Here is a 15,133-nt window from a genome sequence, read left to right on the forward strand (position 1 = left end):
TGATCCTTGAATAAATAAATTAGATGAGGTTTCAAACAACGTGAAATCGCCTATCAAGATCATAAAATTTTCAATCTAGGCACCAAGCTGATAATGAACTTCAGTTAGCTGCAGAAGAAAGGATGCCCACACGTGACGCCCCATAAGGAGAAAAAGTAGCAGCGACTGCAGTTTTAGAAATTATGTATGGAAAGAAAAAAATAGGAATGGGATTAGGTGCGAATGATAATTGATAGGGAATGTAAAACAGTGCTTACAATTCTTATTTTAAAGCCCATGGATTATCATGTTTTATTTCAGTGTATACAACCATATCAAAAATCGCCTTTTCTTTGTCAGTTTATAAATCTTCAATTTGTTCTTAGAAATTCGTAAACCATTAGAAAATTTAAATGGGAGGAAAGCATGCCCTTTACGAGGTAATGGTAAAACAAATATTTTTATCAGTGCACCTGGTTACTATCGTGGGACACTGATCAAATAATAGACTACAGTTTAAAGCAAACGATATTGCAGAAATTCCAGAGGGTATACATTAGCCCTCAGCAAATCTTAAATCTTGTAGATCTACTCAACAACAAAATTACATACAACAATAGACAAGCGTTAATGATTATGGATGAAAGGAATAATCCATGGCAAAAGGAAAGTACACTGCAAAAACTTCAGAATATAAAGGCACTGATAAAGCAATTAGAAATAATGTAGATGTTGAAGATAAGACAAAATATGTAGATATTATGGGGGCCTTACTTCAAACGAAAAACAGACAATATTTATCAATGAATCCGGTTTATTTTTGGGGGTGAAAGAATTCACCTCTGAAAAAGTGACCAATTTTGTCACCTACAGATCTACTAAATGCAGTCAATTATAGATTGAGCTACTCAAGAACAAGCTAACATACAAGACAAAAGGGAGACTTCATAGTGTCATGAAAATAATATTGGGTATCAGTAATTGGTCGTATATAATTTTCATTTTCTTGTGTATTGAACACATAAGGGAAGTAGCCAGTCTTCAATTCTCTCAAATCAAAAGTTTTTAGAAAACTATTAAGAGGACCTTTTACAAAATTACTAGTAGTTATAATTTTTAGACCAAACTGTATTATGTCCAGTAACATTAGTTTTCTTACTGTGTAGATGGTATGTGGCTTTAATGCATTTTCAAAACAGTACTTCAAACAAAATTGGGAATCGTAACCTTTAGCATAGTGACCTACGAATGTATAGTTGTAATGTTCAACAGATGTCATCCAATGACAGAATTCATCATTTGTATTAAATTTATATGTGTCACCATTAAAATTTTGAGCTATTACGAGATGAGATTCAAAATATGTGTTCCAGTTTCTTGTTGAGCTTCATAAGAAAACCACATATATCTTTCAGTACTAGTACAATTTACTATCCAAGAGAAGATTTTTCACAGAATTTGACATTTTTACTTGTAAACTGTTTTACAGCTGTAAAAGCATTAGTAAACACAATAATTTTGGAATTTTCTGTTAATATAACAACCTTCTTTATTGTAATTTGGACAACATTATAGTATAAAATCCTCACCAAATTTTCTTTCACGAATGCCCCCTTTTTGCCATTTCCTTTGCATGTATCATTTAAGATATTGAATTTTCAGTACTTATTTACAGTTTCTTGGAAGTTTGAAGCCACACTGATATTTTTAGACCACAAGCAAATCCTTTTATGTCTTTCACATTTATAAGCTGTATAACATACTCCTTGGTGATAGTTTAAGTATTTTTCATTAGAAAATTATCTGTTGCATTTTTCACAATAAATCCAGTTTATCACTCTTAGGTGTTCTGGACAATTGCATAGTATATAGACTTTTTTCTATTTTACATATGTACTGTATGTTACATTTATTGCAGAACTATGATGATCGCAAGAAAGCAGTAAAACTGTTAATTATATCGAAATGGTTGTGATCTTTATGCAGATAAATCTTTATCTCATTATCAGGGGTTAGAGAACCCGTCGATTGGTTGAACAGTTTGATCAATAACAATATATCGCATGCTCTTAATAGTGGCAAAGGAAGAATAGCTGGGGCAAAAGTTGATGGATATGATAAAGCAGCTAATACCATGGTTGTTTCTGGCATAGATCTAAAAATATTTTAAAGGGAGACAATTAACAATAAAAATAAAGAAACAATGGAAGACATTTATCAAAAGACATTAACAAGAATGTAGAAATTCGAAATGCTGGACATAAGTTTGTAAATATATGAGAATGTGAGTGGTGCTACTCACCACAGTATAAAAAACTTAAAAATTGAAACATTTAGCAGCAATTGTCGAACCATTGAATCCAAGAGATGTGTATTATGGTTGCTGTAAAAATGTGATAAAATAAAGAGACAGTGTTAGCACAAAAATAAAATACATCATCTATGCAACCTTTATCAACTGTGCAACATTATATTTATCATCCTGAGCAACATGAAAGAAAACATATATAGAACAAGGTATTATAGTAAAAAAATGTTACAATCTTATAAAATATACATTATTATCGCTCAGAGGATTGTTCACCCTATTTGGCTCTACAGGTAAAAATTGATAAAAATTATACACTGTTTCTTCCTTTGTGTGTCAAATGTGCTCAAGAAAAAATAAATAAATGCAAATTACATTGATGATGAAAGACGGTGTATTGGTACTTCGGTAACAGATGAAGTGAAGTTGACTGCAGAAATTTGATATAATATTTTAAATGTAAATGAGGTTTGGGATTTTAGAGACAACATGTTGTCTACACATTATGTGTAACATTTTATGAAAATAAAACTGGAAACCAATTCATATAACATCGAATCTGATAAAGAGTATATCAATACAGTAAAATGGAAATTGGATAATAACTTAGATCCTGACAGTATAAAGACAAATCCTGGAATACGAGCTGTTGCTATGATATGTCTTAATTCATTGTGAGGAAACTTTGGACGAAGGTAAAATATGAGGAAAATTTAATTTTGATGATTTTGGATGATCGATTCGATAGTATACATATAATGTTCAGTAATGACAATATGGTCCAAATGATATACAATTTCAAGTATTATTATTTAGAAAATCATACATCCACAAATATTTTTATAGCCACATTCCCTATATCAAATGCAATGCTTAGATTGTATAATATGCCAAATAAAACTGGAGAACCTGTCAAATATTTTCATACTGATTCTGTAGTATACATTGACAACAGGAAAAATACTATGAAAACAGATTGTAGATTAGACGCATGGGCTGATCAATTAGCAAATAACTCGATTACATATCAAGCTTCGTCCTGAATAAGAATATTCAAAAGCTGAATGGTGATCTGTTGTAAGATTAATTGAGAATGAAGTTAATGCAAATGTAACATTGGAGTACAATCAGATGACTATAGTTGCAAATGCTAGGAATCTGGTTACAAACAAGTTAAGAAATAATTCTCAATTATGTATGATAAAAGAGTTGTTTAGAAAATTTTGATACAGTGCCTTAAACTTATAAAAGTTTAATGAATAATTATTAAAGCTTTTATTTATCTTGTCGGTATGTTTGCTCAGCTACTAAAAACTATATTATTCATCTTGTGGGTGTCTTTGTTCAGTAAATTAATTTTTATTACTTACAACTTTAATCTCTTTCTCCTATCAGTAATTAGAACAAAATATATAAAAATTTGGTAGTACTATTTTGGAACTACCTAAAGAATGCATAAGAAATCTAAAATCTTCTTTTGGAAATTCCACCACCATTTTTATTTTCATTTTATTTTTAAAATTTTTATAAAAAACGACAAATGTCAGTAAATTATCTGTGTGTGCGCTCAATCCATCTAGTAATTACTATATCAAATGTAAGGGAAACAAATAGATCAGTGTTATAGGACAACAAAATATAATTTCCCCAGTAAGAAGGTAAAATAAGAAGAACCACAAAACAAATTGTATGAAAGTTCTCCTGAATACTTTGTTATTCATAAACAACTTTCACATTTATCAATAATAACAGGAAATTCTTGCCTTTGATTATGATGAAGAATGTTTTTTTGAGTACAAAATAACAAAAAGTATTATTTTAGGAAAGTAATTGCTTTGGTTACTTAAAAGCCTAGAAGTTACATGATCAACTAATTTTTATTACTTATAGAATACAATTTATATCCTGTATTGGACAGAAAATACGCAAAGAACTAACACTGAAAAGTTAACGATTGTAATTATGTGGAAAACAATCTACCAAACTAACAAAACTGCAAAGAGAAGACGTTGGCTCCAATTATATCACCTACACATTCATTTATATTTCATTTCCTACCAATTCTGCCAATGCTGCCAGCAATTCTACCGTTTCGTGTGACTTAAGTGTAGTTTTGACAGTGCGAAACTCTTTTTAATATATACCGGAGCCCACAATTTCTTCATTAATTGTTACATTCATCAACAACTAGACACTCAGTTTTGAAGACTTAGTACTGTGGCAAACGTTAATAAAACAAAAATGAACGTAATGAATCCACATAATTTTCCTTATTTTAAAAATATAGAACGCTGTACTCTCTGTGTTGTCGTCTGTATCACCCACCCTGTCCTCAGTTTCTTCAAATTGATTTGCAAATCTAAGTCTTAAGCTCGAATATAAAAAACCCTTTTTCTCCACAATTATCACCAAGGCAACAGGTCCTCGTGGGAATTATTTATGTCTGAGTAGCACCCTCCATCCTCTCACACCTGACACATCCTAAACCAAGGAACCGTCAGCAGGTTCTGTGACTATAAAAATGGCCCTGAAATCTATTCACGCTACCAGCACTTATCTTTACTCTTAAATTCTTGTATTGGATCAATGTTCAAATACCAATCCCTAACTCCTGCCCACCATAAAGCGCCCTTTACTCCATCATGTTCCAACCCTAAAGTTTATATTTCACAAATGTTTTTTACTGTTCTAATTTTCTGGTACCAGTTGTACTGAATTTATCATGGTAAGTCTTTTTTGAAAATGTACTTTTATGCTTTTATAAATGTACCCAGGCAAAGAAGTGCTATCCTCTCCTCCTCCAATAATAGGACAGATGATGTAAGAGGAATGAATGAAGAATGTCATCAAAATTCCCATTAAATCAGAACAATGACCATTACACAACAACGGCATTCTACTTGCAGACAAATGGTGCTAGGCACCTTGGAGGTAGCATAACTGTATCCAACGATTCGAAATTCAATCGCTATATGGTGCACTTGAGCATACGATACATCCTCTCTCAAATGTGCACCACATCTAATACAATTGGAGACTGTCATTGTGTAAGAACATATCAACATTTAATTTCCTTAGTAATGATAACTACAATAATAATAATAATAAATTAATATTAAGTATCAAAAATACTGTTTTCTGTAAACCCAATACTGTTTTACCTGCTCAATAACGTAACTTCAGCCTGCAGTGCAGTCTACGAATAATTACTATCTCAGCATGTCACAAACATGTAGTCTAGCTTCCACGCCAATAGTCCACAAATGATCTGTACATTCACCTCATTGGCCTATTATCCTTAAACTCTTTGACCCTGAGATAGCCTCAGACCGTACAAGGCATTGGGATCATCTAATGAAAGTAAAATCCCATATTATTGAAATTATATCTCCCAAATGGTTCCCTTCATGACAAACCTTTCGTCTTTTGGTTCTTAAAATCATTGCTTCATTCCGAGTCTTTCACCTACCATCAAGATTCATCGATGATCATCTCTGTTCAATATCTTCTATGTTTTCTAGCTACATGCTCCCACGCAGGGCGCAAAAGTACATTCATTTCTGACACCCTGTTTAATCCGAGGACTTCATTGTTGGCCACTCGTACTTATTATCCCCTCTTGGTTCTTGTGTGTATTGTATATGACCCGTCTCTCCCTACAGTTTACCTGTTTGTCTCAGAAATTCTATGTTCTTGCAATATTTTACCTTGTGGAACGCATTTTCCAGACAGACAAATGCTACGAAGGTGCTTGATTTTTCTTTAGTACTGCTTCCATTATCAACTGCAACGTCAGAATTCCCTCTCTGGTTCCTTTGCCTTTCTTAAAACAAAACTGAGGGTCATCTAACACATCCTAAATTTTCTTTTTCACTCTCCTGTGTATTACTCTTGTAGTTATCATGATGGGTGAGCTGTTAAGCTGATTGTACGATAATTCTCGCAGTGGTCAATCCTTGCAGTCTTACGAATTGTTAGGATCATATTTTTCCGAAAATCTGGCTGAATGTAACGAACTCATACATTATGCACACTAACGTGAACAGTCGTTCGCTTGTCACTTCCATCAATGACTTCAGAAATTCTGGTGGAATGTTATCTATACCTTCCTCTTTATTTCTTCTTATGTCCTCCAAAGCTCTCTTAAATTCTGATTCTAAAAATGGATACCTTACCTCCCCCAAATTGACTCCTATATCTTCCTACAATGCATCAGGCAAATCTTCCTCCTCATAGAGGCCTTCAGTGTACACATTCCACTTACCCACTTTCTCCTCTGCACTGTGATATTCCCGTTACACTCTTGATCTTACCACCCTTGCTTTTAATGGCGCGGAAGGTCTTTTGCGCTTTCCTGTATGCTGAGTCAGTCTTGCTGACAGTCGTTTATTTTCCGATTTCTTCACAATTTTCGTGCCGTCATTTCATCTTAGCTTCCATGAACTACTTATTTAATTCATTTCTCAGTATGTTGAATTTCTATATTCCTGAATTTTGCTCTTCCGTCTATCATCGATCAACTGGGGTATTTCTCCTGTTACCCATTGTTTGTTCGCACTTTCCTTCTTTGTACCTATGTTTTTCTTCCCACTTCGGTGACTGCAGTTTTTATTGAGCTATTGTTTACTGCTGTGTCTATAGCCTTAGAAAACTGCAACTGTATCCGGTGATCCCATAGTACTTCATTATCACACTACCCCTTTATCACACATCTGTTATAACCAGGAATAACACAATAACCTTTTCAGTCTGGTTTATTAAATCACAAATCACTTTTCAACAATTAGTTAGCCAAGCGTGTACCCAGGCTCACACTCAGAAGTAGTGCATAATTGAAGTTTGGTTATACCAATGTCCAAATGTGCATGGTGGGGTGCAGGTCCCGTAAGTATTCCCAAGTCCAGTGAAGTTCAGTCTCTCCAAGTGAAGTCGCCAGATTTCCGCCGAGCAGCCAGGCAACCTCGAGTGGTGCGGCGAGTCAGCCACAAGCAGCTGGAACACGGCGTGCTGCACTTCCCGATGAGAACTGTAATTTGCGGCGGCGACCGGGTTTATATGAGGCTTGCTAGTTAATGGAGCCGTCGGCTAGGGTAGCTGTTTTCAAGGGAAAACCAATCGCAATGTTTCCTGGCGTAGCCAATTGCTGTGTGCTGACAAACGCGCGCGCGCGCGCGAAGGCGGCCAGCGATGGTAGCCGCGAGGCGCCCGGAGAAGTGCGGCCAGCGATGTACACTCCTGGAAATGAAAAAAAGAACACATTGACACCGGTGTTTCAGACCCACCATACTTGCTCCGGACACTGCGAGAGGGCAGTAAAAGTAATGATCACACGCACAGCACAGCGGACACATCAGGAACCGCGGTGTTGGTCGTCGAATGGCGCTAGCTGCGCAGCATTTGTGCACCGCCGCCGTCAGTGTCAGCCAGTTTGCCGTGGCATACGGAGCTCCATCGCAGTCTTTAACACTGGTAGCATGCCGCGACAGCGTGGACGTGAACCGTATTTGCAGTTGACGGACTTTGAGCGAGGGCGTATAGTGGGCATGCGGGAGGCCGGGTGAACGTACCACCGAATTGCTGAAGACGTGGGGCGTGAGGTCTCCACAATACATCGATGTTGTCACCAGTGGTCGGCGGAAGGTGCACGTGCCCGTCGACCTGGGACCGGACCGCAGCGACGCACGGATGCACACGAAGACCGTAGGATCCTACGCAGTGTCGTAGGGGACCGCACCGCCACTTCCCAACAAATTAGGGTATCGGCGAGGACCATTCGCAACCGTCTCCATGAAGCTGGGCTACGGTCCCGCACACCGTTAGGCCGTCTTCCGCTCACGCCCCAACAACGTGCAGCCCGCCTCCAGTGGTGTCGCGACAGGCGTGAATGGAGGGACGAATGGAGACGTGTCGTCTTCAGCGATGAGAGTCGCTTATGCCTTGGTCCCAATGATGGTCGTATGCGTGTTTGGCGCCGTGCAAGTGAGCGCCACAATCAGGACTGCATACGACCGAGGCACATAGGGCCAACACCCGGCAGCATGGTGTGGGGAGCGATCTCCTACACTGGCCGTACACCTCTGGTGATCGTCGAGGGGACACTGAATAGTGCACGGTACATCCAAACTGTCATCGAACCCATCGTTCTACCATTCCTAGACCGGCAAGGGAACTTGCTGTTCCAACAGGACAATGCACGTCCGCATGTATCCCGTGCCACCCAACGTGCTCTAGAAGGTGTAAGTCAACTACCCTGGCCAGCAAGATCTCCGGATCTGTCCCCCATTGAGCATGTTTGGGACTGGATGAAGCGTCGTCTCACGCGGTCTGTACGTCCAGCACGAACGCTGGTCCAGCTGAGGCGCCAGGTGGAAATGACATGGCAAGCCGTTCCACAGGACTACATCCAGCATCTCTACGATCGTCTCCATGGGAGAATAGCAGTCTGCATTGCTGCGAAAGGTGGATATACACTGTACTAGTGCCGGCATTGTGCATGCTCTGTTGCCTGTGTCTATGTGCCTGTGTTTCTGTCAGTGTGATCATGTGATGTATCTGACCCCAGGAATGTGTCAATAAAGTTTCCCCTTCCTGGGACAATGAATTCACGGTGTTCTTATTTCAATTTCCAGGAGTGTATTTCTCGGCCAGCGATGTATTTCTCGGCCACGTAAGGGAGCGTGCGTGTGTTGACGGCCAGCGATGGAAGCAGCGGGCCGGATAGCGAGGTGCGGCCAGCGATGTATTTGGCGGCCGCGTACTGGAGCGCGGTGTTCGGTGTTGGTTAAAAGTGGTGTATACCACAACTTCATTCCGTATTCATTCTTCCTGACTAATCTCTTAAAGTTCAGCCTAGTGCTCGTATATACGCCTTACAATCCAGTATATGATCTTGGAATCTCTGTCTAACGACGATGTAATGTGAAATCTTCCCGTATTCCCCGGTCTTGTCCAAGTATACCTCTTCCTCTTATGATTTTTCAACAGAGTGTTTGCTAATACTAGCTGAAGTTTGTAACATAACTCAACTAATCTCTCAGCTCTCTCATCCCAGGTCCCAAGTCCATATTCTCCTGTAAACTTATATTTTGCTCCTTTCTCTGCAATTCCATTCCAATCCCTCCTGAATATTAGATTTTTATCTCCCTTGACGTACAGCATTACCCTTTAATATCATCTATACACTTCTCTGTCCCTTCATCTTTGGCTCCCTGCGTCGGCATATATATCTGAACTATCGTTGTCTGCGTTGTTTGCTGTCAATTCTGATAAGAACAACCCTGTGACTGAACAGTTCATAGTAACATAGTCGTTGCCCTACCTTCCTATTCATAATGAATCCTAATCCCACAATGCCATTTTCTGATACTGTTGACGTTACCCTATACTTATCTGACCAGAAATCCTTGCCTTATTTCCATTTTACTTCACTCAACCCCTATTATATTTAGATTGAGCCTTCGCATTTCCCTTTTCCGATTTTCTCCTTCTCCGCCACATAAAAGCTTCTGACATTCCACGCCCTGTCTTTTTCTCGTGGTCAGCTCGCCCTTGGCAGTCCCCTCCCAGAGATCCTAATGGGGACTATACCGGAATCTTCTGCCGATGAAGAAATTATCATGCACTTCTGCAGTTAATGGCCACATGTCCTGTCGATACAGTATATGTGTCTTTAGAGCAATGGTTTACGTTGCCTTGTGCATCTCAATGCTTTGATCATTGCCGTTACTTCTGCCTTTAGGTGCAGTTTCCCATCCCAAGGTCAAGAGAATTACCTGAAATCTCTCCGCTCTTCCGTCCTGTTTGACAAAGCAGTTGGTAGAATTAGAGTGACGTATGCCAGAAGTCTTCAGCCACCAATTCTGATTATTAATCAAAACGTAAGCAGGACATTTTAATTACTGATCATAGTCTTTTTTTCCTTAATATTCGTTGCATTGGTTCAGGGCTGATGTTCCATAACACTGTCGAAGTTCATTGTTGATCAATTCAGTCAGTTTTTGTAGTACAGAGGGCAGCCAACCCTCTGACCGAACACAGTATGCTACCGTGCCGGTAGCCCGAGATCACAGATACATTCACCATTACTACGGCCTTTTACTTCATTACCTAATAATAATGGGTTCCAGCTACTGTCTCCTCATACGTTTGAACCATTCCCAACAATGGCATTTCGAATCACCGTCTGTCCAGTCAGATTTAAATGTACTTGTTTCCCATGCCCTTAGAGTCCCAACAATATGAGAAAAAATGTAATTTAAAAATTAATCACATAGTTAACACTTATCATTATAGTAAGCAACGAATATGAAATATGGGGTAAAAGGTAAACAATCAGTTCTTTGAAAGACGTTTTTCACATTGGAGCCACTGGGACCTATATTCACCCGTGATTAGATGAGATATATTGGAAGGAAAAGTCTCATTTCAAGTAGACATTTTTAAACATCCATGAACTCAATATCTTAAATCAGTGTTTAAACAATTTTGAACGACAAACCTGTTGCGTTTCGATTTACTTGTAAAATCGGTAGTACAAACTCATCTTATGTTACAATAACTTAGATCTACTTACTTTCAATGTCAATGATCTCCTAAATATGTCATATTCTCGTAAAATCACTTATGCTTCTTGCTCTGAAGCTATGAGTTACTCCCAAAATGCACTACATTTATAGAAGTACTTCTCTGTATCACTAGCAGCCTTTGTCTTCTAACACCATATATAGCTTTATGCGAAAGGCACTGGCACCTCAAATAAAAGGCAATAAAACAGTGGTATCTGGCATAATCCACTAGAGCTCAAAGTGTTACTAAGTATAAGACAGTTGCTAGGAGAGTTGTCTGGAAAGATCATGCCCGAATACAGGGTGTTACAAAAAGGCACGGGAAAATTTTCAGGAAACATTCTTCACACACAAAGAAAGAAAATATGTTATGTGGACATATATCCGGAAACGCTTACTTTCCATCTACATCTACATGACTACTCTGCAATTCACATTTAAGTGCTTGGCAGAGGGTTCATCGAACCACAATCATACTATCTCTCTACGATTCCACTCCCGAACAGCGAGCGGGAAAAACGAACACCTAAACCTTTCTGTTCGAGCTCTGATTTCTCTTATTTTATTTTGATGATCATTCCTACCTATGTAGGTTGGGCTCAACAAAATATTTTCGCATTCGGAAGAGAAAGTTGGTGACAGAAATTTCGTAAAAAGGTCTCGCCGCGACGAAAAACGTCTATGCTGTAATGACTTCCATCCCAACTCGTGTATCATATCTGCCACACTCTCTCCCCTATAACGCGATAATACAAAACGAGCTGCCCTTCTTTGCACCCTCTCGGTGTCCTCTGTCAATCCCACCTGGTAAGGATCCCACACCGCGCAGCAATATTCTAACAGAGGACGAACGAGTGTAGTGTAAGCTGTCTCTTTAGTGGACTTGTTGCATCTTCTAAGTGTCCTGCCAATGAAACGCAACCTTTGGCTCGCCTTCCCGACAATATTATCTATGTGGTCCTTCCAACTGAAGTTGTTAGTAATTTTAACACCCAGGTACTTAGTTGAATTGACAGCCTTGAGATTTGTACTATTTATCGAGTAATCGAATTCCAACGGATTTCTTTTGGAACTCATGTGGATCATCTCACAATTTTCGTTATTTAGCGTCAACTGCCACCTGACACACCATACAGCAATCTTTTCTAAATCGCTTTGCAGCTGATACTGGTCTTCGGATGACCTTACTAGACGGTAAATTACAGCATCATCTGCGAACAGTCTAAGAGAACTGCTCAGATTGTCACCCAGGTCATTTATATAGATCAGGAACAGTAGAGGTCGCAGGACGCTTCCCTGGGGAACACCTGATATCACTTCAGTTTTACTCGATGATTTGCCGTCTATTACTACGAACTGCGACCATGTTAGAGCTAATTCTATTACTTCTATTCAAATTACATTAATCATGGAATGGAAACACACAGCAACAGAACGTACAAGCGTGACTTTAAATACTTTGCTACAGGAAATGTTGAAAATGTCCTCCGTTAGCGAGGTTACATGTTGCCACCCTTCGTCGTATGGAATCCTTGATGCGCTCATGCAGCCCTGCAGAATGGCGTATTGTATCACTTCCGTCCATAATACGAGCACGAAGAGTCTCAATATTTGGTACCGGGGTTGCGTAGACAAGAGCTTTCACATGCCCCCATAAATGAAAGTCAAGAGGGTTGTGGTCAGTAGAGCGTCGAGGTCATGGGATTGGTCCGCCTCTACCAATCCATCGGTCACCGAATCTGTTGTTGAGAAGCGTACAAACACTTGGACTGAAATGTTCAGTATCTCCATCGTGCATGAACCACATGTTGTGTCGCACTTGTAAAGGCACATTTTCTAGCAGCACAGGTAGAGTATCCCGTATGAAATCATGATAACATGCTCCATTGAGCGTAGGTGGACGAAATTAAAATGAGATCGAACATGGAAATTAAGCATTTCTGGACACATGTCCACGTAACATCTTTTCTTTATTTGTGTGTCAGGAATGTTTCGTGAAAGTTTGGCCTTACCTTTTTGTAACACCCTGTATATCTGGTACGTGATTCCCATATTCGTACCACACTTACCAACACTATCTTGGACACCATAAAAGAGGAAGTGGGACGGAATCATGGTTGGTAGTCATAATTTATTATTAAGATAGTATATCGACATTACGCTTTTTTAAGAAATTTGACAATTACAAATTGTGGACGAGCCACCAGATAAAGCTTTGCAAATACAATTAGAAAACTAACGTACTGAGTACTCAAACAGTCCTTTAAGAGAAAGTTATAAAGAAGTTAATGTGCCAGTCTATTATAGAAATCTTAATCATAAAAGGTATCAATTACTTCTTAAAACGAGTTATGCCCTCAAAATGGTCACACTTAAAACATTATTCACTCAAATACCCTTATAAACTTACTAATTCAATAAGTTAAAGAAGCACTTCGTAAAAGTTTAATTACAAACTTATTTTCCCTTATTTAGGAAACAGGACTACTGACAAACTTCAGAATTTAGAATTTCCTTGAAAATACATATAATGAGCAATTACATAATCTGATGGAACCACTTACATACAAAAAACTACAACACAAACACTGATCTTTATAAATGATTGTTCTTTTGCTCAGTCGTGTTAATAAAAGACTGCTAGAATGAGCTAAGCAAGGAGCTCAGCAGATGCTATGCAATTTAAAGTTTATCCAGTTGCCATTCACAACTAGTTAAGGAAACATGTTCGTCTAAAAACACATTAAATACAATATATATATTTATGTATCTAGCAGCTTAACCCACCTTGGCGGAAGGGAGAAAAATACTATACTTAGGAAGGCGGTATTTGAACAATTCCCGGTAGTGGCCATGTTCTTAAACACTGCCAGGCCTAGACCTCGGATGACATTTTCTGCCCGCCAGGGCGGTGGCACAATCAAAGGTTTTTGTGTGAATCTCAAAGACATTCCAGTAACTCTGAAAAATTGGCAGAACCTTTGACTCGATATATGGGTAATTGTGTAAAGAAACACGTTACACTACTGACAACTTCGCAACTTTGACCTTAAGCATTTTACAAATGGACAACTGTACTAATAGAGTGCAGCCTTTGAAGACGCCAACACAAAATCATTTGATTACAAGAAACACAGACCACTAGTAAAACTTCTGAGAAAGCTTTGAGATAACGGCCACCATTTAACTAGGCCAACATAACTCTTCCACACCATCTTAATGTTCGGCTATCAATGTCTCACCATAATATTATAATTTAAATGCCTCTGAGTGCGTCGCTCATCAAAACACATTTACGACCACTTACTCATATCACGTACACAAGACGAAAGAGCGGGTTCCACAGATTCACCGCTTCACTTCAGATTTCGTTCTCCAAGCTGCCCATGTCGCCCAAACGCCAGACCTACTTCACAGCACGACGTATAACGGTCATCACGCTCGTTCGGCAGCCGTTGACACTCGTCTCCCAGCGAATGTCACGAAATCTCGAGGGTTACCCGTCGAAGGCGAACAACCAACTTGCTTCTCCCGTCAACCCGGAAGATAAGACACGCGAAAAGCAAGGATAGCTTAGCTCAACCACAATATATCCCAACGAAACATGAACAAAACATCACTGGCATCAGCTCGCCACTGCTCAGTATCGTTCTTCGTCCCTCCCCAAATCGAAACTTCTGTTGTGTCGGAAATGACCTCGTCCTCTAAGGTACGCTAACACCTATTGTTCCTTGAAATCTACCGCTATTGAAACTGGAGTTTTGCACTTGACTTATGCGCTCAACTGCTGTCTGCGCTTGCCATGTTCATAAGTCACTAATTTTCTCTGGCAGCGGCGGTGGTGCTGGCGTTTTTCATCAGCTGGGCGCCGTTCCACATGCAGCGACTGATGTACATCTACGGGCGGGATGCGCCCAACTTCGAGGAGATCAACGAGGTGATGTACTACGTGACGGGCTGCTTCTACTACTTCTCTGCCACCATCAACCCCATCCTGTACAACGTAATGTCTGCCAAGTATCGCAACGCCTTCTTGCAGACCCTGTGTGGGCGCCAGAAGTCCCGTCCAGGGGGAAGGGGCGAACAGTCCAGCTTCCGCGAGAACACGGTGGTCGGGTAAGCACGAGCACATCTGCTGGTTTTCAGTTCTCTGAGAACAAGAAGACACGTAGAATCTTTCAAAGCACTCTTTTAGATGTTATATTTTCATCTTTGAGAAACACATTGTCTTATTGTCTGTCCAGTGACCTCAGGCTTAATTATCTGGCAGGTTGAGCGCACT

The 15,133-nt window shown here is 39.4% G+C and overlaps 1 protein-coding gene across 1 annotated transcript in view; it reads left to right on the forward strand.

The window, feature by feature from the left end:
• The window catches only part of LOC126281901 (neuropeptides capa receptor-like), a 1,128,817-nt gene that overhangs the window by 1,038,499 nt on the left and 75,185 nt on the right, over nucleotides 1-15,133 (forward strand). The window contains exon 6 of the mRNA XM_049981224.1: nucleotides 14,685-14,967. Coding sequence (XP_049837181.1) covers nucleotides 14,685-14,967 — 283 coding nt within the window. The remainder of the gene's footprint in view (nucleotides 1-14,684; nucleotides 14,968-15,133) is intronic.

This window comes from Schistocerca gregaria, chromosome 7, assembly GCF_023897955.1.
Source record: "Schistocerca gregaria isolate iqSchGreg1 chromosome 7, iqSchGreg1.2, whole genome shotgun sequence".
Classification (NCBI taxonomy): domain Eukaryota; kingdom Metazoa; phylum Arthropoda; class Insecta; order Orthoptera; family Acrididae; genus Schistocerca; species Schistocerca gregaria.